General features: G+C 37.7%; 1 protein-coding gene across 5 annotated transcripts; it reads left to right on the forward strand.

Annotated features, from left to right (window-relative positions):
* The first annotated feature begins 4,588 nt into the window (after nucleotides 1–4,588).
* adad2 (adenosine deaminase domain containing 2) lies at nucleotides 4,589–18,296 on the forward strand. 5 transcript variants are annotated; one of them, XM_059351782.1, is made up of 12 exons: nucleotides 4,589–4,633; nucleotides 9,399–9,468; nucleotides 10,555–10,720; nucleotides 11,610–11,763; nucleotides 12,139–12,268; nucleotides 13,469–13,597; nucleotides 13,981–14,131; nucleotides 14,373–14,543; nucleotides 14,611–14,852; nucleotides 14,970–15,204; nucleotides 17,768–17,900; nucleotides 17,992–18,296. In XM_059351782.1, exons 1-12 carry the CDS (start codon nucleotides 4,604–4,606, stop codon nucleotides 18,100–18,102), a joined length of 1,722 nt encoding a protein of 573 aa, XP_059207765.1. In that variant the 5' UTR covers nucleotides 4,589–4,603; the 3' UTR covers nucleotides 18,103–18,296. The 5 variants fall into 5 exon arrangements, with proteins under 5 accessions (XP_059207765.1, XP_059207767.1, XP_059207766.1 ...); XM_059351784.1 differs by lacking the exon at nucleotides 4,589–4,633 and having other exon boundaries at nucleotides 9,389–9,514; XM_059351783.1 differs by lacking the exon at nucleotides 4,589–4,633 and having other exon boundaries at nucleotides 9,391–9,520.
* The last annotated feature ends 3,905 nt before the right edge of the window (nucleotides 18,297–22,201 follow it).

Here is a 22,201-nt window from a genome sequence, read left to right on the forward strand (position 1 = left end):
TAAAATGGATATATTTGTAAAACCAGTGGGTGTTTCTGTTATATATTTTTAAAAAGCCTTAAAAGCAACATTTTCCTACAATATGGCTCATTCTGCCGTTGGCAATTCAAACCTGATGCCTGTATTGCACTATTGGAGCACCAATTGATGCACAAACGTCAAATCAAGCATGTTATTATCGCTATCACTGTGTTTGGGTCTTAAGAGTCTGAAATGCTATTGATCTTGTTGTGTTTGGATAATTAGGCCTATAGCTCATATAGCTAATGTGATTTGCTAATGTTGTGCACCAGAGAAGCTTTCCACTTTGCTAGTGATTTTATAATCTCTTTCCCACAGGCCTGTGAGAGCAGAGTTTGTGTTCCTACAGAAACAAGATGTGACCACAAACTCATAGATACGCGCCTGTAGGACCACACACACATTGTGTATCACAATCATCGAACGAGACTTGGAGAGCTGTTGGCCTGCCCACATCATCGGTAATCGGGACAGGCCGAGCCCAAGAAGATGAAATGTGAATTATTACAGTAATCTGGACTCACTCTGGTCGAAATCCTGTGAGAGCTATGTCAATCTGAGTCCAATGCTGCATAACTTTACCTGTGACTTAAATAAACCTGAATGGAGACAATACTTTTTTCTCCAGTTGTGTTTGCTCTTGGGCTTCCAATCAACGAACCTGAACCCTTTACACTCTGTAAAGCTCTTCTAAATGCTAACATCTGCCTGCTAATGTGCTCACAATGTTAATACTAGAATGCAGATTTTAACAGCTATAAAGTTTCCTATCTTGCTTTACTTCACCTTCTAAAATTAGCTCGTTAGCATGCCGGCTATCGCTAAACATAAAGTACAGCCGAGGCTGACGGCAGGGTTCGAGTTATAATCAGAGCTTTAGTGGGTCTGTAAATCAACTAATGTGATGGGAGGGAGACAGAGAGAGAGAGAGAGAGAGAGAGAGAGAGAGACAGAGAGAGAGAGAGAGAGAGAGAGGTGGGGAGGTCGGCAATTTTCTATTTTGATATGATATGATATTCAATATTCTACTGCATCTCTGGCTTGGTAGTAAAATGCAGCCATATGTCATTTTTGAGAGAATATTTGGAAAACATGTTTCTGTCATCTCCTTAACATAAATAATACTCATTACATTAATGTGTTGGCACTAGTTTTGAAGGCAGTTGTTCAGAAATAAGTTATTGCATTATTGCATTGTATTATTAAAATATTGGAACAATGACTTCAGTTTCTCCTCAATGTCTCCCAAATTTTATAGCAATCCATCCCACAGCTGTAAAATTACAAATACAAGCCCCATGGTAGCACTAAAGTCAGGGAATCTGACCAAAGTAATTTGAATTAAAACCATCTTGACAATCCATGTAATAACGTAGCTGTTGTAGTATTTCAGTCTGAACCTAATTAGTGAAGCGTTCAATAGAGTGATTTTCCACACCTACAGCCATGCAGCTAGTGAGGCTATAAATTGGCATGGTACAATCTCCACGCACATAGGTCCCCGTCCAAAACATGCCTTTTAAAATAGTCAGCAAATCTCTGTTGTAATTTTGCCAGCCTGCCAGCGTGATAACCATGTTGACTGTACTTGGCTTCGAGCATCGTCAACAGATCTTAAAACAGCAAGAACAAGCTTGACCTAGCAAAGGGCAACACAAGTGATAAACCAAGTATCTATTGTCTTTGGTGTCACAATATTGTTGTGTCTTAGTTGAGTGTAGACAGATCACCTTTGTACTTTTGTCTTTAATTGGGTTAAGATGGCAACTGAGTGGGCTGGTTTTTATCTCAGGCCAAGAGTACATAGAGTGTGGTTTCATAAGTGGGAGTCACTTCACCCTTTAATTTGATTCCAGGATTCCTGGCAGTGTCTCTGGCCAGTAATGTGTTGGTCCTACCTACACAGACGCATCTATCATCTTAAATGTGATAATACAAGGTCAGCATCTGTTGACTGTATGCTTTGTGAAAAGTATTGTGATCCTGTGATAGGTGTCTACACACCTACCTGCAGCAGTATCGATTCCATTAAAGCATTTAAAGGCATATACACAGAGTCCAACAGCCATCATTTTTGTTCTACAGAAACCTCATAAGTCCTTTTTTTTATGTGTTTAACCAAAAGAGAATAATGGTTGGAAAAATGTTCTTATTTATTTTATAAAGCTCTTTCAGAACATGTCTTTTTATGCCAAAAATGAAAAATATGTCCGTTCTTCATGCATCTTACAAAATGAAATTGGAGATAAGAGGTTTCACCTGGCAGCTATTATATGTAAAACGATACAACTATGACTTGCAGCCGGATGTTCTGCTAATGTACCGATCACATTGTTTACTGCATGAGCCACTGATATCATATATCAATTCTTACTCTCTTGTGTCTGTGCGGTAACTGCAGCTTAAAGGTACAGTTCACCCCAAAATTAAAATTACACATTTTTCCTATTTCCTGTTGTGCTGTTATCAATCTAGACTGTGAGTTTCCGAGTGTTGTAGATGTCTGTTGTAGAGATCTCTACCTTCACTCGAATATAATGGATCTTGATGGCACAAGAAAACACATATTTTTGTATTTTAGTATTACCTCTCAAATAACTGCATATTTTCCACCTTGGTCTTATTCTTCAGGGCATATATTTATCAAATGTTCTCTGCAAATCTTTCCTTTTTGGCTGACACCTTTCATCTCTGCTTTGTTTCCCCCCCCTTGCACCAGTTCTTCTCCTCCTTTGAATGTGTGCAGAATATGTTTGCAATTTGACTGTGAAGTGGCTAATAAATGGGTTGGGATGCTCTAGTTAACAAAGAGATGGCTAAGGAGAAGAGAGGATTTGGAGGAGAAGGATGACAAGGTTGGTAAAATAAGTGCAAGGTGTATTTCAGAGGAGAGGAGGATGTAAAAGTAAAAAAATGAGGGGGAGGCAGGGGGAGGTCAACAGAAGGAGAGGCAGATGCTCGTGCCTCGGATGCCTGTGCGCGAATAATTATCCTGATGAGATTCACCGAGAGCGGCACGAAACGCAGAGGAAGAGGAGGTAGGATTTGGGGAATACCTCACGACACAGGAAAAAAAATAGACAAAGGATGATTAAGTTTTATATATAAACATATTGTAGTAGAGTGTGTGCATACAGTATGTGGGTTGGGCACCTACTGTTCCTCCTTCATCTGTCTCGTGCTTTCTCCCTCCTCGTCATACATGGCGTGAGAAAGTGGAGCCTCCCTCTCATCTTTTAAAGATGCATGAAGCAGCAGCGGCTACGGGGAGACTGTATGGGAGATAAAGAAAGAAGGAGTGAGCATTTTCCACTCTATAAAAAACACACAGCTCCTCATAAACTCTCAACCCTTCAGTTTCTGTGCACTGAGAGAAAAAAATGAGTGGAAGGACAACAAAAATAAGTGCATAATCAGTTTTTGCTGTCTCCCTGATTAGATTTAGAGGCCAGCCCAGTGTGTGTCACTGATCGCCTCCTGCTTCTAGTGTGGCTGATATTAGGACCGCTGTGTGCATCCTAATATCAGTAGCTGCCTCCTTTTTGAGATTCTGCCCGGCACAGTTGGATGGCAGCACATCAAAAACAGAATCAACACCAGTCTCTTTCTTCATGCACTGGTGAAAGAGCTTGATCTGTGTCTCTCTGCAATCCACTGCCTTTCCTGAGATTAAAAGACAACACAGGTGTTGTGTTGAGTGTGCACACAACCACCTGCCTGGTCCTCTACACACAGTCACAAAGCACTTTGATACGTCAGTCTGAAACTCACGCTCAATACTTTCATGTGATAGGTCTGCATTACACATGTTGCTATTGTGTGTTGAAATGTCAGAGGTGCAGCAGTGCTTTAGGCTACAGATAACCTGTTATACCTGCAAGGATTTTAATCTTTTTACTCAAAGATGGAGCAGTTCAACGACACAAACCTTGCTCACCTCTCAGCCTTTACAGACATTTAGTAAAGCATGATGGCTCATTTTGACAGGAGGGGGTCAAATTATGAGAAATGTATAATATAGTTGACATAAGAAAAGTGTCTACAGTAGGGCTGTGTATGATTATTTGATACTTTTAACATTTTGACTTAAATAATTTAGCAGTACCAAGTAGTATCAAAACTTCTCCCATCAAATAATACTTGCATTTTATTCTTGGATCGAGAAAAATAAAAGAATATATGCATGGTTTCTATTGCAGCCAATCACCACACGCTTTCTTCAAATTGATGCAAGCTGTGATTAGCCCACTACCACAGCAGCAACAACCCCTACAGCCTGCTATGTGGGGAAGTCAAGAGCAACGTTTAACAGAGTTGTCAGTTCAGTGGCAAAACAAAATGTCTGATAAGAAATATTGGTGGTTGTACTAATTTTTATAAACAATACTCAGCCCCAGTCTACAGGAATGCTAGCAGCTCTGTGAGGGTGTACAAGGCGGTAAAATTCTTATAAAAACATGCTAACATGCTCACAATGACAAAGCTAACATGCTAATGCTTGGCAAGTAAAACATTAACCATCATCTTCTTAGGTTAGCATTTTAGCATGCTAACATTTGCTGAATAAGTCTAAGTAAAGCGGATGCTGCTGGGAATGTCATTAGTTTTGCGGGTGAGTATGTAATCATAAATCATAAAGTATCTGACACATTTTGACCTGATGATGGCATTATATGCAAAGTTAAAGGGATCATCAAAGTATTTACTATTAAACCCTACATTCAATAGGACACATCTGGGAACCATGACTATCTGTACAAAAGTATGTAATAGTACACCTTGTAGATATCAGGTTATTTCATATATATATATACAAATATAACTATGGGGCGAGAGCATACCACTAAGAATGAGTCCTGAGTCCCCATATAAAGGAAATATGATTATGTATTTCTTTTTTAATTCCTTGAGTGGATGTCAGGTTGTACCTAAATTATATGTGTCTCAAAACTGTTTCCCACATTTTATGTAATTTCTTATCATTGACTATGGACTTTTAATATGTGAAACGCAGAGTATGGATCATATTAGTGTGTATCAACCAGTGTGTTGCCTCTTATTGTCTTCTTATATCTGGTAAAAGTGCAATGTCCTATTAATTCATTTGCTTTTAAAAACAAGCTAAAATCCTAGGTCTGAATTGTGTTTGTTCATCTGTAATATCAGTCAGCATATCTGCTACAGTTGCTAATACTTGTAATACTAAGAAGGAAGAGGAATCATTTGAGAGTGTAGGGAGAAACTGAACATTTTGAGAAAACAGGGCTGGATCCCAAACCCTTGTTTTCTCTGTTCCCTCTCTGTTCTGCCTGATGCTGCTGATTTGTAGGTCATGTGTGAGTATCACAAATAAACTGAGAGTGAGTGAGCGAAGGACTTTTACCCTCTAGTGGTGAGCCTGGGGAAAGGCCTGTCAAATGCATTTAGGGAAAAAAATATGAATGTCCAATTATCCCTGTTCAGCTGTGCATGGAGGCTGTGACCCAGTTGGAAATGAGTTTCAGTTTTCCGAATTTTATATTTTATTCACAAGAAAGTCTGATGCAGTTAGGTGAGAATGAGAGGTTTATGCTGGACAAGTATGTCAAAGTTTTCTTTTTTAGGAGTGCACAATCATTCAGTCTGATGTCACTTTTTCACCCTGCACCTCCCAGCAGAATAAAAGGAGCAGACTGCCTCGTGTTGCACTGCGGATAGAATTTTTAAAATCTAGCGAGTGGCCAAACACTGAGGATTTCTGAAAAGCTCTTTATTATGCTTTCAAGTGGTTACCAATGTTGATTTTCACAAAATCAGAACTTCTATGTGCAGTTACTGCCATAAATGATTACACATTACATTCAGATTAAACTAGGGAATAACCCTGCAATCTGTCTTGAATACTGCTGGTATATTTACGGTATTTACATTTCAGTATTAATATTGAATCTTCATCAATATATGCACATAATGTTTTGGAGCACTGGGAAAACAAACCTTGCCATCCAGGTACAGAATGCCTATTGTGTTCTTTAAAAATGCATTAAATGCTATAAATAAGGTAAGTAATGCCAAAATACACCATTCAAATGTATCTAAAGGACAAATAGTCCTAATTTAATGAATGCGGATACTTTTAACATCCATGATATATGAAAAGAATTGTCCAAAAATGAGGAAAATGAATTGCAGTTATTAACTCAGTCAACATATAAAGCACAAACTGTAGTTTCAATGTATGCAAATGTTGCTAAATGAACATAGTATTACACACACACACACACACACACAGAGACACACACACAAACACTACAGAACATACTGCAGCAGCTACACATGGTGGACACCAGTGGGAAAATCACTGTTAAGCGCAGAGGGAAAATCTAGTTGGTCGAAATTCAGGTTTTCATTTCCAGAGCTAATTAGCATAAATTAATACATCGCAGTGTTATCCCTGACAGTCGAGCATCAATAACAATGCTCATCAACTGTGCCTAGTGCTGTGTTTTTCACACACATGCAAGTACACAAACACAATCACACTTTCACACACATGCACACAATGACATATGTTTAGAAAAATTGTCAACAGGCTCAATATTTCACAGTTTTGCCTGTCCAACAAAAAAGCTGTGACAATGTATTCGGGGAAACAGTGTCCCTGAGCGGAAGAAAAATATTGAATTGAGCTCTACGGTGTTCTGTAAGGCACCAATTTTTCTTTTTTCTTCTTTTTTTTTTTAAGTGAAAAAATAAACAGGGAAGTTTCTCAGCCTGTGAGTGAGTGTGTGGGTGTGGAAGCAAAAAAAGAAGAAAGAAAATATAGAAAAGGAGAGAAAGGGGAATAGAAAAAGACAAAGAGAGGCGAGGCAGGGATAGAGGGAATAGGTGGTATTTAAAATGAAGATGACACATGGGATAGTTTTCCATTGCACCTCGGCAGGCTCTCTTGAGATGGTAGTTAACGTTTCAGAGTCTCATGTGAAACACACACACACTCATAAGAAAGCCTCATTTAGCTCAGGATAGAATGACATAAAGGCTTTCCCTCTAGGTGAAGGAAAGGGAAGAAGAGTTCAGTCTTGGGCTGCACAATGATCAGGGGACAATTTCTTTACTGCAAATAATGGCACATACTTATAGACGGCTTAGTAAAGTGTGTGTGTGTGAGGGATTTAATTCTTACAACAGCAAACTCATTTCATCGTGGGAGCTTTTCAGCGCATGCTTTTATTGTTTATATTGGTATGAATAAGTGTGTGTGTGTGTGTGTGTGTGTGTGTGTGTGCAGCGCTACAGATTTAAAATTCATAGAAATCACCAAACCATTCTGTACCTATTTGCTTATTTACTACGTCTATACATAAAACATGACTGACCCGCACTTTCATTTCCTTCCATTTCCCACATTCAATCTAAATTCCACGGAAATAACATCCACATAGATCTCACTGTGTAAATATAGATTTGAAACTATGATATTTACTCAAGTATGTAACATGAGCGGACATTCCTCTGACATTTTTGCAGTTGCATCCAAGTATTTGTCTAATGTATATGTAATATAGCTGTGAACATTGAAAGTGACACCATTAAAATAGTTGTGTGTACACTGACATGACAAAAACGTGTGCATTAAGTTTATGAATGACAAAATCAAAAATCACAAATATGTTTAATGTTAAGCGGCTTGTTGTAGGTTGCACCAGCTGTGTGTAAATTCTCTTTTAAGTAAAGGTGCAGAGTGGACACTAAACAATTTGTTGAAAGTTTTTCATTCGATACTAAAGCTGTATCGATGTTTGGTTGAGGTCCATCTTAGCTACTCTGGTCCAAAGTCAACACTAACAAAGATATTGTTGCATAAAATAAGGTTTTTGCTTCCTGTGGACAATCATTTAATAGCACCACACAATAGCAAAGAGACAATTTCTGGTACAAATGTAATGGGACTTCCTGCCTTAACCGTGCATAGTTGCTTCATCTTCTTGCAGCCAATGCTTTTAGGGGTGCATACTGCAACTGCAATGCACTACCTTGTCGAAAATGTGTGTATTTTTTTTTTAATGTGGGAGTATTATGACATCAGTATATATATGCCTATGTGTTTCCAATTGCAATCAAGAGTGAGTTTACTGAAAGGAAAATAATTAAAACATTTGTGTAAAAAAATATTAGACCACCCATTTTCTTCAATTTCTTGTTCATTTTAATGCCTGCTACAACTAAAGGTACATTTTTTTGGACAAATATAATGATAACAACAAAAATTAGAATAAGAAGTTAATTTACCAGATGATATCTAGATAATTTCCATGGTTTTATTGATAATAACCAAAATCGTTATCAAGAAAACCATGGAAAATGTCTAGATATCAGCTTTTAAATTACTCTTATGAGCTTTTTTTTTTTTTGTTGTTGTTATCTTTATATTTCAGTGATAGTGTATTTTGACTGGGATGCGAACCCCCACCCCCTTTCCCCCAAAAGAAAAGGTGACACCCAGAGAAGTTAATGATAGATTTAGGTAGGTACGCCCAGGGGTTTCCATGCATTGTGTGGTTCATTTAGGCTACATTACCAGCACCAGGCTGCACGTTTCTTCATTGTATCCAATAACACGCAATTTAGACTACCAACAGTAGCACCATATGAATTAACCCTCTGGAGTCTCTAAAAGTGCCAAAGCATGACTTCTTCATGACATCCAGATGTAAAAACAAAGCAGCGTGGAGCCCTACTGTAAATGTACCTCTAAAGTTCTGGCTGTTAACTCCATGAGGCCAGTTTCAGTTTGATGATGATATACCAAGTAAAACTGGAGACAAGGTCAAATATATTTTGTATAAAATGATAGAACTGGATGTAATCCTCTTATATGTTATATTTGCAACCTTTGTTCACATTTGCAATATTTAAAATTCTTTGTTGAGCATGATAGTGTTTTGAAAGTAAAAAAAAAGATTCAAAATCACATTTTATGTTTGACTAAAATGACACAAAATGATCCAAAAAAGACACAAAGACTAAAAAGAGACACAAAGACTAAAAAAAAAGACACAAAATAACTAAAAAAGACACAAAATGACTCAAAAATACATAAAATGACCAAAATTGTTATGCTAAACACGCAAGACACAAATAAAATACTGTCAGACGGGTTTTTCTTTGTTTCTTTTTGGTTCAAAATGTTGATCCAGAATTTAAAAAAAGCAATTATTATTAGGTCATATAGGTGAGGTTGTGCTGAGAAAAAAATACACCAACATAGCATTTAAACATTTTTAAATACAAATACGTATACAGGCAGGAAAAAAGGATTCAAAAATGGACAAAGTAGCCCAAGACTCCATTCAGTTAAAAACATCCTTTCTACTCCGTCTTTTACTTACCTACAGGGTTGCCAGTTTCACCTCCTGAACACGGACTCTCCCGGCTCTGGATCCAGACAGGCAGACAGACAGGCAGGTGGATACGACCGAGACTCGGTAACGCCCACAGGGAACGCCTAAAGGTGAAGGTAAACTTTGAGTAACATGTGGCCACAATTAATTTTAAAGTTAAAACTGTTTAACATCAGAGAAACCTGAAGTGTGTTCCTCTTGGACTAGAGACGTTGCCAGTTGTGGCAGAAACACGTTTATGGTAGCTAGCTAAAACCGTAGACTGTATATAAAATATAAAACATGCAACTCAAGCTTAAACTCAAGTTAGCAAAGTAAGCACTTCAAAGGTTTGAGCAGACAAAACATTAGTTGATGTTTAGTTAAACGTTTTGTTTCACAGTTTTGTCCTGTTCATCACTGGCGCTGACTGAAGAATTTAAATTGACCAAGTGTCACTGCAAGGCGAGCTAACGTTAGCTTTGTCGCTAGCTAACAGGTTGTGACTGTAGTTCACCTTTGCTGGCTGCTGTACTGCATTTAATTAACCTAAATACAGCTAAATGAAAAAAAAAAAATACATCAATTAAAAAGCATTTTTTGGATAGCGTTACATATATATTTCTTGGGATGCTGCTGGCAAATTAAATGCATCTTACATGTGATGGGAGGGGGTCTGCTCAATGCTGTGCATGGTTACAAATAGAAATAAAAATTAAATAGACCTACTTTTACCCAAAACGTACCATAAGACCTAGTACTGCTTGTCTTTTATTTACATTTTTGTCAAACTCCCTATAACTGTGAAACCGTATAATGAAGAAATAACTGAGTGTGTACTATTTCATGAATCCAACAAACTGCCCCCACCTTTATTTAATTCATTAAAGTATACAACAAAATCACAGTGTGTTGTGTATTGTATATATGCATGTATATTAATGCCTATAAACAAAATTTGGCATGCATCTGGCTTTTTGAATTCTGATGATTGTGGTATTCTGACCACTAACATTATGCAGAAAGAAATTATGAATTGAAGGTCACATTAAAATAGAAATAACAAGCAAATTTAGGGCCAGTGGTTCTGATAACTGGGGCATTTTGTTGATAATTTGGGAACAGTTTAAAGCTGCAACCCTCACACTAACTTAAAATGATTTTTCTACAGGCTGCTTGAAAATCATGGAGGATCAAGACGCATTTAAATACAGTCCAAAAAGAGTTGCAGCTGTTTTTCAGTCTCTGCCTGACTTTGACTCGAGCTTGCAGCGTCGCCGTCTTAGGCTGCAGCTGACAGATGATGTGCCAGTTCATAGCAGTGCAACTTGGCTGAGGTAATAAAACAAGGTGGCATTGTTGAATTGTGGTTAGATTAACACATAACAAGGCAGGCTTAGGCTCAACAAAATTATAAAATGCTACATTGGGCTAGTAAATCTTACAAGCTGAATGATAAAAACTGATGTTAAAATATTAACCCTGTTTTTAAAATGCGAGAGATGCGACAATGTCACTGTTCCCACTCATGCATTGGGCACTCTGCAACTGTTTCTCTCTTTAGGGTTGTTGGGGTTTTTTTTTTTAGCAGTGCACTCTATAAAAGTTTCTTTGTTAACAGGGATTTGGCTTTTGTTTTGTTGTGCCTGCTTGTTACTGAGGTTTCAGATCAGGCAGGTGAAGAGCCTGTGGGCGAGTGTGTCTAGTCCAAGTTGAACACACACACACACACACGCACACACTGTCAGTTACTGAAGCTTATTAATAAGTACCAATACTTACCATGGACAGTGGGCAACCCACTGGGTCATTTGGTTGTGAAATATGTCATGTACTTGGTTTGAATCGGCTCTGAACTTTTGTTGCCTTGGTCATCCTCTTTTTCCACTTTTTCCCTCTAATGTCAACTATAAAATTGGAAACTACTTTAGATTTATAATGAAAAACTCCCCAAAAATATTTAAGAAGGTGTCAGCTGCATACCTGTAATGTAAATAAAGCAGTACAATCTACTTTGAGGGCCAAAATGTATAGAGAAGTTATATTGCTATCGATTTTAAATGATGGTGAGGGAAAAAATAAAAGCCATGTTAATTTGACATGTTATTTAACTGTTTTGCTACTGTTGTGATTTTTTGGCGATGTGCAAATTTGTTCATTTAGATCCATCCAGACTTCTCGAGGGATCAGCTGCTTGATTTACACAGTTTTATTTTACCATCTTAGGAACGATCCAGCTGCTTCCGGAGACTGTGACCGAGGAAAAGAGTCTAAACTTTCTGAAGGAGGTGACGAACCGACAATTGAGGGAGCCTCTTTCCAGCAAAAATCAAAACTGAAAGACGAGCTTGATTTTGGTGACATCCTGATTGAAGATGAGGTAAATGCATGAAAAGAGGTAATGTCATACCAGAGAGCACATGTTAAATGTGTAAGGTTTTTGTGGCTGTCACTCAGCCTTCAGTAGCACATTTGAGGGGGAAAGATTAGATGCAACCTTGTAATTTGTCCTTCACAGATAACCTGAATGTGTTATTTGAAAATCTGACATCAAAGTGAAATCTCATCATCTACGATAGTTAACAGCAGATTATTTGACTCATTACTTGTCTCATTATTTCAGCAGTTCAAACGGTATGTTAACATGTGCAGATTATGTCTTAACAACTGCATGCTTCCCTAAATTGACACGAGAGAAGGCTCAACGTTGATAACAGTAGCTGTTTTTACCAGAATTATTTCATTTTTTTCTCAGTATGAGGACTCAGATGATGACCATGCTGCTCCCTCTCTCCGTGGTATGTCACCCACTGTAAGCATACTCTCGGACGAGGAGCCGGACCTGGACCTGGACACGAAGCCAGACCAGAGCACAGAGACAGAAGGTGCAGTAGCAGTAGTCATAATGTGTGATGTCAGCATTCAATATCTAATTTTAGCCTGTCTCCATTCAACACATGCTGAAAACCATCTTTCAAGACCCTATGTTGGCACTCTTTCTGATTCTAAAAAACAGAAATAAAACAAGTTTTTCAAAGACACTTTGTAGGACTGAAGTGTCTGCGAAACAAGAGAACAAGCACAATGCTCCACGCTCTATTCACTCCACTCAACAGTCACAGACACACAGGCTATTTTATTGGATTGGCTATAGGAGAACACAGCAAGTAAAAGGGTTGCAAGGCTTCAACTGATGAAGGAGTCGAAATTCAAAACAGAACACTTATTCCTGAGCTGAGCGAGCTGTTGATTAAATGAAAAGCCTGCCAGGAATTCTGAAATACCAACCTGGAAGATAACACTAAATTAAAATATGTTATATATTAGTAAGTATAAATGTGACTGTTTGATTCAGTCATAATGCCTTAGGCCAGACCTGCTGCACTGCTACATTTACAGAGGAAAATGTTGAAGGCAACAGATGGACGACGGTAATGTCAAAAAATGAAAAATAAATAAATGAAAATATGCATTTTTAGTCATATCTGTTTGTTTTTGGTGAAATGGAGCTCAATGGGGAGTTATTTGTAGTGTCATTGTATTTAAGTATATTATATATTATAGCACTATAAAGCAACAGCTGAAAAACATCACAGTTTTATATCTAAGCTGATTTACTGCTTTACTAAAAACAAATAGTATCTTATACGCATTTTCAAGATGTGCACTACTAGGGCTGGGCGATATGGACCGTAAGTCAAAAGTCATATCAGCTGATATATTAAGGCTGAATATCGATATACGTAATATATCCCGAAATTTTTTATCAAATATATTAGCCAAATATGACATGTCACAAGTAGTTTTATTGAAACTGTTTATATAAGTGAACATAAATACTGTTTAGCAGGAGTACCTTTTTTAAAATTAAAGCCCCATAAAGTGCACATTTACGGTAAATAAAAAAATATCTTAAATAAAAGCCGCAGCTGAATTATATCGATAAATACGATATGATCTAATTCCATATCACATTTAAAAATCGTTATATAATTTATATAACAGCACTATGCACTACTATAGCATGGTGATGTCCAAAATGCATTTCACTCCATCTTTTGCTTTAATTTCTGTCTTCCTTTTAGTTTGGAGAACTGCCTGGCACAAGAATCACATGGCAGCAATAAGTAGCGAGAAGTTTGACATCCTCTTAAAGAGCCATCCTGATTTCCACGACTGTAAGAGCCACATGGCAGCATTTGTCTTGATAAGAGGTGAGCACCCCTGCTATGTTGACTTCATGATAATTTACAGTGTTTTGGATGACAGCTGAATGCATTAATGTTCATGTTTTTATACTAAAAGTGCGTCGCTTCGTGCTCAGAATAGTAACATAACTGCATTTATAATCATGGTTGCTAGTTCTTTCTTCCTATCTTCAAGGTCTGAATGAGACGTATGGGTCCTTTCAGTCACAAGCTATGGTTTAAATGGAGACGGATGAGGTTTATGAAAGGCATTACACTCTTGCTAGCTTCTTTTATATTCTTTCCAGGCCTTTAAAATGTTTTGTTAAACACATTTCGTTGCTTCTCTACCTCGTGCCCTTTATACATCATTCTCCACATCAAAGAAAAATGTTGTATTTTTCCTACAGAGGAGCTGGATACAGCCAATCACCCATGTGAGCATTACAAGGTGGTGGCTCTGGGAACTGGCCGTTCAAGCTGCAGCAAGTGGCTTTGCTACAATGGGACGGTGGTGCATGACTGCCACGCCATCATCACCGCCAGACGGGCTCTCCTGAGGTACAAAAATGCTAATATGACTTCTGAAAAGGGCCCTAATTTTTATCACTAAAATGTATAAATATTGCCTTTGCTCATTAATATTCAGGATGAAGTCATGACATGCCTTTTCCCCTCTTGTTAGCGCAGGCAGCCTGGATTTGCACACTCACTGTCTTGTACCAGTGGTGTTGCTTCTGGTGCAGTGAAAGTGCCAGTGTTGCTCAAAAGTGAGAATGGTATTTTTTTGGTTTGTGTTCAGGTTTTTGTACAAACAGCTTCTGCTGTTCTTTGATGCTGATCCAAAGGCCAAGGAGAACTGTGTTTTCCAGAGTAGCACAGACAGTCACCAGCTCCAACTTAAACCTAAGATCAGTCTGCATCTCTACACCAATCAGTGTCCTGAAGGAGCAGATAAGAACGTCCAATTCAGGTACTTGTTATTCCCGTCTTTGTGATTTGTTGAAAGCAGTATTTTGTGTTTATGTGATATCCCCCAGTAAAATACAAGGTTCTGTCCTGTTCATGGACCGTGCGAATGATAGTTGGACCAATATGAAGCTGCAGTATCACACCAAGGGCCTGCTGGTACCTGTAGTCTCCCTCGACCCGAGTCTCTGGGGTGCCAGAGTGTGCTGCATGTCTGGTAGTGACAAGCTGTGCCGCTGGACTGTCACCGGGGTGCAGGGTGCATTACTGAGCCACTTCATCCAGCCACTCTACATCACCAGCATGGTGCTAGGTAAGGAGCCACTTGAAAGGATTTTTGAATCAATATACAGTGTTACATGGATTCATTTCTGTAATTTAATTCAAGATTTAATCGCAAATTATTGATATTGTTGTCTCTTTTTTTCAGGAGGCCAGAAGCACCTGAATGAGGAGGTGTTTAATATCACCAACATGCGACTGGGTGACGGATGGAAGGAAATTCTGCCGGCATCCTATAAAAATCACCACATCTTCTTCCTCTGTGGCAACTACGCGGGGCCTGCTGTGACCTCCACGCGACACGACAATCTCAGCATCAACTGGTGCTCCGGAGACGCGGATATTGAAGTTGTGGACGGCACCAAGGGCTTAATCGTGGATGGGTAAGATGCATACACATGTACAAGAAATCAGCCTCCTGCACATTGTCTTTTTGCAAACTGCATCATGTTCAGATGTGACTCATTTTAAGAACAGCAACTTGTCCTTGCATCAGAAATGTGGAGCCAGTATGATGTCCCGTACTGCTTGCAGAGAGTCTTGACCTGACTAAAGCTTACCTCATTTACACCTCTGCAGCCAGTCGCAGGGATAGAGAAGAACTGCTGGCAGCGCCTGATGAAGTGTGCTTGTTTGACAGTCTCATTGAGTCCTGGGGCTCCTGCTTTCTCTCGGTTTTGGAGCTGCAGACAACTGCTGATGTCCAGTAGCTGGAGTGAGACACAGACACGGCTCTGACTGGAGGCTGTGTTGTCCTTGAGCAGAGATTACAACCAAAAATAGAGTCGAGACTCTGCTCGGTGCTTGCGGTGTTGCTGTGTATTTCGACTTCTGTCCTCCAGCCTGAACTATTAGTTTCAGGCGACACGGTAGTTTAAAGTGTCAGGATGAACTCTGCAGGACGTTCCAAACAATAAACTATAAATAGGCGAAGATAAATAGGCACCCTGAAAAAGAAGAGAATAAATTTAAGACCAAGAATACAGGACATAAAGTGTTCAGGGGAGGCGAAGAGGAATTAAAAGGATGGCAAAAAAAAAACAAATTATAGTGTTTAAATAAAGATGCAGCCTCTGCCCTACAAGACTTTTTAATTTAGTGATGTAAAAGTAGCATGCCAATTATTCCAAGCATTTTTAGCTTTGGTTTTCATTACTGAAGCAATTAACTGTTTCTATAAAAGCCATGGCTTTCACCCAAATCTCTTTAATTCTGGCCAGAAAAATACATTATATGTGGAATGTTTTGAAGAATGAAAAGAAGTTTTGATTGATATGCAGGATAATAGGGGCTGGAGACATTGTAGTAGTTTTGGAGCAGACCTTATAAATGAGTCACCCTGCACAGCCGTCTGCTAATGTCAACTATCATCAAAGCTGTCGTATCAATACCCCCAAATTCTGTCTTTCTTGACGACATTGGGATCTCACCACTGGTCTGCTCCCAAGACACCGCTCCAGGGTTTCCCAGAGGAAATTGCTTAGCAGCTGTGGTAAATGCCACCTGTGGGAAAGCGTGCTTTCTCTCACTCACTCAGACCACACACACAACGTGACAGAAGAATTGTGCAGTTTTATGTTCAGCAACTGAAGCAGAAATTGCATCTTCCAAAATAGTGTTGGAGGTGGAATCATTGTTATGAGTCAGCGAAGGTAATGCATAAACAACCTTTTACATTTACAGTTTTTGGTATTACGAGTTGATCCTTGAAGGGACACCATCCGCCCTTCACTGCTGCTCATTTACTAGCTAGCTTCTTTATGACTCATTGGTGAGGGAATGTAAGTGTTACTTTGGACAAAAAGGCTTACATGAAGCACAGGTAACCACAACAGCTTTTTAGATGCATCTGTTTTATACAGTCATGGAAATAAATTATTAGACCACCCTTGTTTTCTTAAGAGCTGATATCCATTTCCCATGGTTTTCTTGATAATGATTTTGGTTGTTATCAAGAAACCCATGGAAAATGTCTAGATATCAGCTCTTAAATTAAACTCTTATGAGCTGTTTTTGTTGTTATCATTCTATTTGTCCAAACAAATGTACCGTTAGTTTTACCAGGCATTAAATGAACAAGAAAGCAAGGAGAAAACAGGGTGGTCTAATAATTTATTCCATTACTGTATATTGAAGGTTACTCTTTAACTTCTTTAATGTATCCGTATTGTGGGTTTTCATTTACTCAAAAACATCGGAATAAATTCAGGAATCTAGTATAACTAAACAAAACAATTACTTTCAGACAATACATGCAATATAATTCAATCAAATTAAGTATTATAAGGTAAAAACTGAGGTAATAACTCAAGAATAACTCTTCTTCTGGCTGGTGGTTTTTGGGGAAATGGAGGAAAGTCACAGGCCTGAAGCGGTTAACTATACAGGTGAATCTCAATAAATTAGAATATCATGAAAAAGTCCATTTCCATTAGTTCAAGCCAAATAGCCCCAACCAAGTAGTGAGTGCATATAGATGGACATACTTTTCAGAGGTCAACATTTCCATATTAAACATACTTTTTAAGATTGGTCTTTTGTAATATTCAACATTTTTTGAGACACTGAATTTTAGGTTTTCATTAGATGTAAGCCATACTCATTTTATTTAGAAGAAATTAAACAAATTAAGACATGAAATGTTTCATTCTGTGTGTAATAAATGAATCTAGTATAACTAAACAAAACAACTACTTTCAGACAATACATGCCATAAAAATCAACCAAATTAAGTATTATAAGGTAAAAACTGAGGTAATAACTCAAGAATAACTATTCTTCTGGCTGGTGGTTCGGAGGGAAATCAGAGGAAAGTCACAGGCCTGAAGGTCTGAGCTAAACAGGCTTGGGGGGAGAGGCCAACTCAGGAGTGAGAGGGTGATGCTACATGTTGTTTGGGGACTTGTGAGGTAACAATTAATTATGGTGCACTTTCTTTTTCCCCAGCTCTCCATCTGTGAGTGGGCCCGGCTTCTCCAGCAGACTTTGCAAGAGAGCCCTCTACAGTTATTTCCTCCGAGTTGCACAGCTGGGCGGGCATAGCTACCTGCTGGATCTCCCCTCCTACCACAGCGTCAAGGTGTGTGTCAGCTATAGATAAAGCCATGAAGGCTCAGTGCTCAGTCATGTGATGTGATGCATGGTGTCGTAAACAGTTTGTTGTTTTATAGGTGGAAGCCTTCGTCTACCAGACAGTCAAAGATCTCGTCAAGCAGCAGTTTCTGAGCAGCCACGCAGGTCCCTGGAATTCAAAAAAGCTGGTGGACTGCTTTAGCACTTGAAGCGCTCCCAGTAACGGGCCATGTCAAAGTTTAAGTTCCTCTTTTGAGATTATGTTCACTGTTGTTTATTGAACGCTTAATTTAATACCTTTTAACAGAAATTCTGGCTTTGTTGTTTATATTATATTGTTGTGGTTTTCAGTTTGTGTAGGTGTTTGAGAAAAATAAACGAGACCCTACTGTTATGCACCACAGTGAAGTAGTCAGATTGAATGAGTTGTGGGTGGAAAAACAAGGCTCAGAGGCTCACATGTTTTCTCCCTGTCAAGTAGAACTGAGCTATACTTTCACCCACATTCACATTTGGAGCCAATATGTCACACTGATTAACAATAAAGTATTTTGTTTTTATGCACCAACCAAATAATCCAACCAGTCACTCAGATGGAGAGGGCGTTAGGAGCAGGTAATCGTTTTTGCTATTTATAAAAAAGTGTTTTTTGTCATTCAGTCATAAGATTTTAAACTGAAATCTTACTCATTCATTTCACTGAATCTGCAGCTGAAGAACCAAATTCAAGTTTGATCTTCTCTAATACTCTCTAGTTTATATTTCCCTTTGAGATAATTTTTTTCTCCTATATTTCATAGTGGCTTAGTATTATTCAGATTCAACTAATTAGGGCCCGAGCAGGCAACGACCTGCGAGGTCCCTATTGTATTTCGAATGATTTTTTTTTCTTCTTCCCAAATGATCGCATTTTTCACTGCCTGAACATACCCCAAAACTCATGAAACTTTAAATATAAGTCACACCTGGAGAAAAATTTTATAATCTATTGTCATCCTGAATTTCCACAACTAGGTGGCGCTATAAAAGGGAAAGTGCGTTTTGGCTAATAACTCCCACATACTTTATCGCACATTCAAAAACCTTATATCCACGCGTTCACTGAGTTGTGCTGAATCTCGTGATATAGGCCCGCCCATTTTCGCAAATTTGTAAAATGTCGTAAACATACTTTTTCGAACTCCTAGGCAATTTCATCGTTTTGCACCAGACTTTGCACACAGCATCTATGGACCCTCATAACAAAAAGTTATTAAAATAATTTTGATAACCCAAAGAATACTCAAGTTATTAAATAACAACTTCCTGCAGGTGGCGCTATTTTAAACACAAAACACAAAGTGTTGCATATCTCCACACTGGTGTGTCTGAATGACATGAAACTCAAGATCCTACTTCCCCATGAGCCCCTGAGGCTCTGTGCAAAATTTTGGCCGATGACCACTTGGTGGCGCTCTTTAAATTGAAGTATTTTATATCTCCAAATCGGTTGGTCGGATTAAAACCAAACTTGGTATACTTATTGTCAATGCCCTCCTGAGGATAACCCTTGAAGGTTTTATTGATCGGCCCCTAGGTGGCGCTCTGGTGGCAGTCTAATTTAATATTTGGCACTGTGCCCAGACCATAAGACTTAAGGCAATGAAATTCATTATCATGTTGTTTTTTTATCTTTTTATCTATGTTATTTACTTCATACTGCAAACAAGATCTGGGAGTTAAGAAATGGCAAGTTAAAAATAAAAATAAAAATTTATAAAAAATTATTAAAAGTTCTTAGAGGTCCAGACTATACTTAGATATTGATGTGAACTAAAATACGAATAGCAAAAAAAAAAGAAGACAGAAAAATAAACAAAATAAAACAGCAAAATAAAATAAAACTTGTTTTGGCTGTAAAAAACGTAGATAAAGGTTAAAATGTATATATAGAAATAGTAAAAACATACATAAAAGCAACAATAAATAAACACCTGTGCAAAGCATAGCAGGGACAAAACTGTTTTTGTGTCTTTTTGTTCTACACCTAGGGATTGTAAACCTACGCCCAGAGGGGAGGAGCTGAAATTCTGTGTGCAATGGATGGGAACTGTCATTTAAAATTGAACCAGTAATGCGCTGTAATTGTTTTGTGTACAAGGTCTCCACGTTGAGCTGTGGCTCACCAATCAGTCTGCTAGACCACTTTACTATTTGGTTGACTGAGTTTTTATTTTTCAATGAGAGGTTGCCGTCGGGGTGTGTGCGTTACAGGGGCCAGTCTATACCACCCCTATGAATTTCATTGCCTTAAGCGTTATAGTGTGGCCACGGTACCAAATATGAAATTAGACTGCCACCACAGTGCCACCTAGGGGCCGATCAATAAAACCTTAAAGGGTTATCCTCAGGAGGGCATTGACAATAATTGTACCAAGTTTTGTATAATAATGCACAAACTATCCCTTTAATCCTCATACAGTGTCTGAAGGAGGACTCTTAACTGATATGTATAAGTTAGAAGAGGCAAGTAGCAATGGTGGAAAGTAACTATGTAAATTTACTCAAGTACTGGACTTAAAGTACAATTTTGAGGTACTTTTATGTACATTTTATGTAACTTTATACTTCTTCTCCACTACATTTTGAGACATATATTGTACTTTTTATTCCTCTACATTTAGCTGATAGCTTTACTTACTTTTCAGGTCAAGATTGAAAATCAAAAACATGATACATTTAAAATGATTACCCATTTTTATAAATTAAACCACTTAAAAGTTTATTAGGTAGTTAAAATGAGCGGAGTGGAGTCATTTCACAGTGTGGTATTAGTACTTTTACTGAAGTAAAGGATCTGAACACTTCTTCCACCACTGTCTTTTTTACTTCTTTACTTTTTTTTACATTTATTTATTTTTCTTTATTTTCTTTAATTTTTTATTTTTTATTTTTTTATTTGTATTTATTTATTTGTTTTTTATTATTTTATTTCCACTTCTTCCACCACTGTCTTTTTTACTTCTTTACTTTTTTTTTACATTTATTTTTTTTCTTTATTTTATTTTATTTTTTTAATTTTTAATTTTTTTTTAATTTTTTAATTTAATTTTTTCTTTTTATTATTATTTTTTCTGCGTTCATGCGCAGAAGCGGAAAAAAGGCCGCAGAAGCGCAGCAAGGCCGCGCATGCGCAGAAGCCGGAAATAATAATTAAAATAATAATAATAATAATAATAATTGAAAATAAATAATAATTAAAAAAATTAATTAATTTTAAAAAAATTAAAAAATAAATTAAAAAAAAAGTTTGAAAAAAGGAAAGAAGTAAAAAAGACAGTGGTGAAAGAAGTGTTCAGATCCTTTACTTCAGTAAAAGTACTAATACCACACTGTGAAATGACTCCACTCCGCTCATTTTAACTACCTAATAAACTTTTAAGTGGTTTAATTTATAAAAATGGGTAATCATTTTAAATGTATCATGTTTTTCATTTTAAATCTTGACCTGAAAAGTAACTAAAGCTGTCAGCTAAATGTAGAGGAATATAAAGTACAATATATGTCTCAAAATATAGTGGAGTAGAAGTATAAAGTTACATAAAATGTACATAAAAGTACCTAAAAATTTTACTTTAAGTCCAGTACTTGAGTAAATGTACATAGTTACTTTCCACCATTGCTACCTGCCTCTTCTAACTTATACATATCAGTTAAGAGCCCTCCTTCAGAAACTGTATGAGGATTAAAGGGATAGTTTGTGCATTATTATGCAAAACTTGGTACAATTATTGTCAATGCCCTCCTGAGGATAACCCTCTAAGGTTTTATTGATCAGCCCCAAGGTGGCACTGTGGTGGCAGTCTAATTTCATATTTGGTACAGTGGCCACACTACAACACTTAAGGCAATGAAATTCATAGGGGTGGTATAGACTGGCCCCTGTAACGCACACACCCCGACGGCAGCATGCCCCGACACGCATGTACTGCGAGGGCCCGTTCAGTACTGCTTGCAGTCCTAGTTTAACTTGGAGCCCTCCACATGACATTGCTGCAGTAAAATTGAAAATAGTGAATAGAAATTAAGTAAAATACAACAATATTTCTTTCTTCTTTAGTCTCAAATTTTCCCATATTTTATATTCATTTCACACTACACAGCATCTTTTTTTAACAATATTAGATGTGACTTTGGTGTTAGTTCGGATTCACCAAAGTCACACAATACCAAAAACATTAATCATAGACCAGAAACTCTTCAAGGTTCAATTTATTGCCATATAGTGTAAACACAATTGGAATTTTTTACAGCCAGTCATGCATGGTT

Source organism: Centropristis striata, chromosome 15 (genome assembly GCF_030273125.1).
Source record: "Centropristis striata isolate RG_2023a ecotype Rhode Island chromosome 15, C.striata_1.0, whole genome shotgun sequence".
In the NCBI taxonomy this organism is placed as follows: Eukaryota; Metazoa; Chordata; class Actinopteri; order Perciformes; family Serranidae; genus Centropristis; species Centropristis striata.

Coding starts and splice junctions, on each gene's coding strand:
- adad2 (XM_059351782.1), top strand. CDS start 4,604: ATGCTGCTGGGAATGTCATTAGTTTTGCGG. Junction 12,269..13,468: donor CCAGAGCACAGAGACAGAAG/GTGCAGTAGCAG, acceptor TCTTCCTTTTAG/TTTGGAGAACTGCCTGGCAC. Junction 13,598..13,980: donor AGCATTTGTCTTGATAAGAG/GTGAGCACCCCT, acceptor TTTTTCCTACAG/AGGAGCTGGATACAGCCAAT.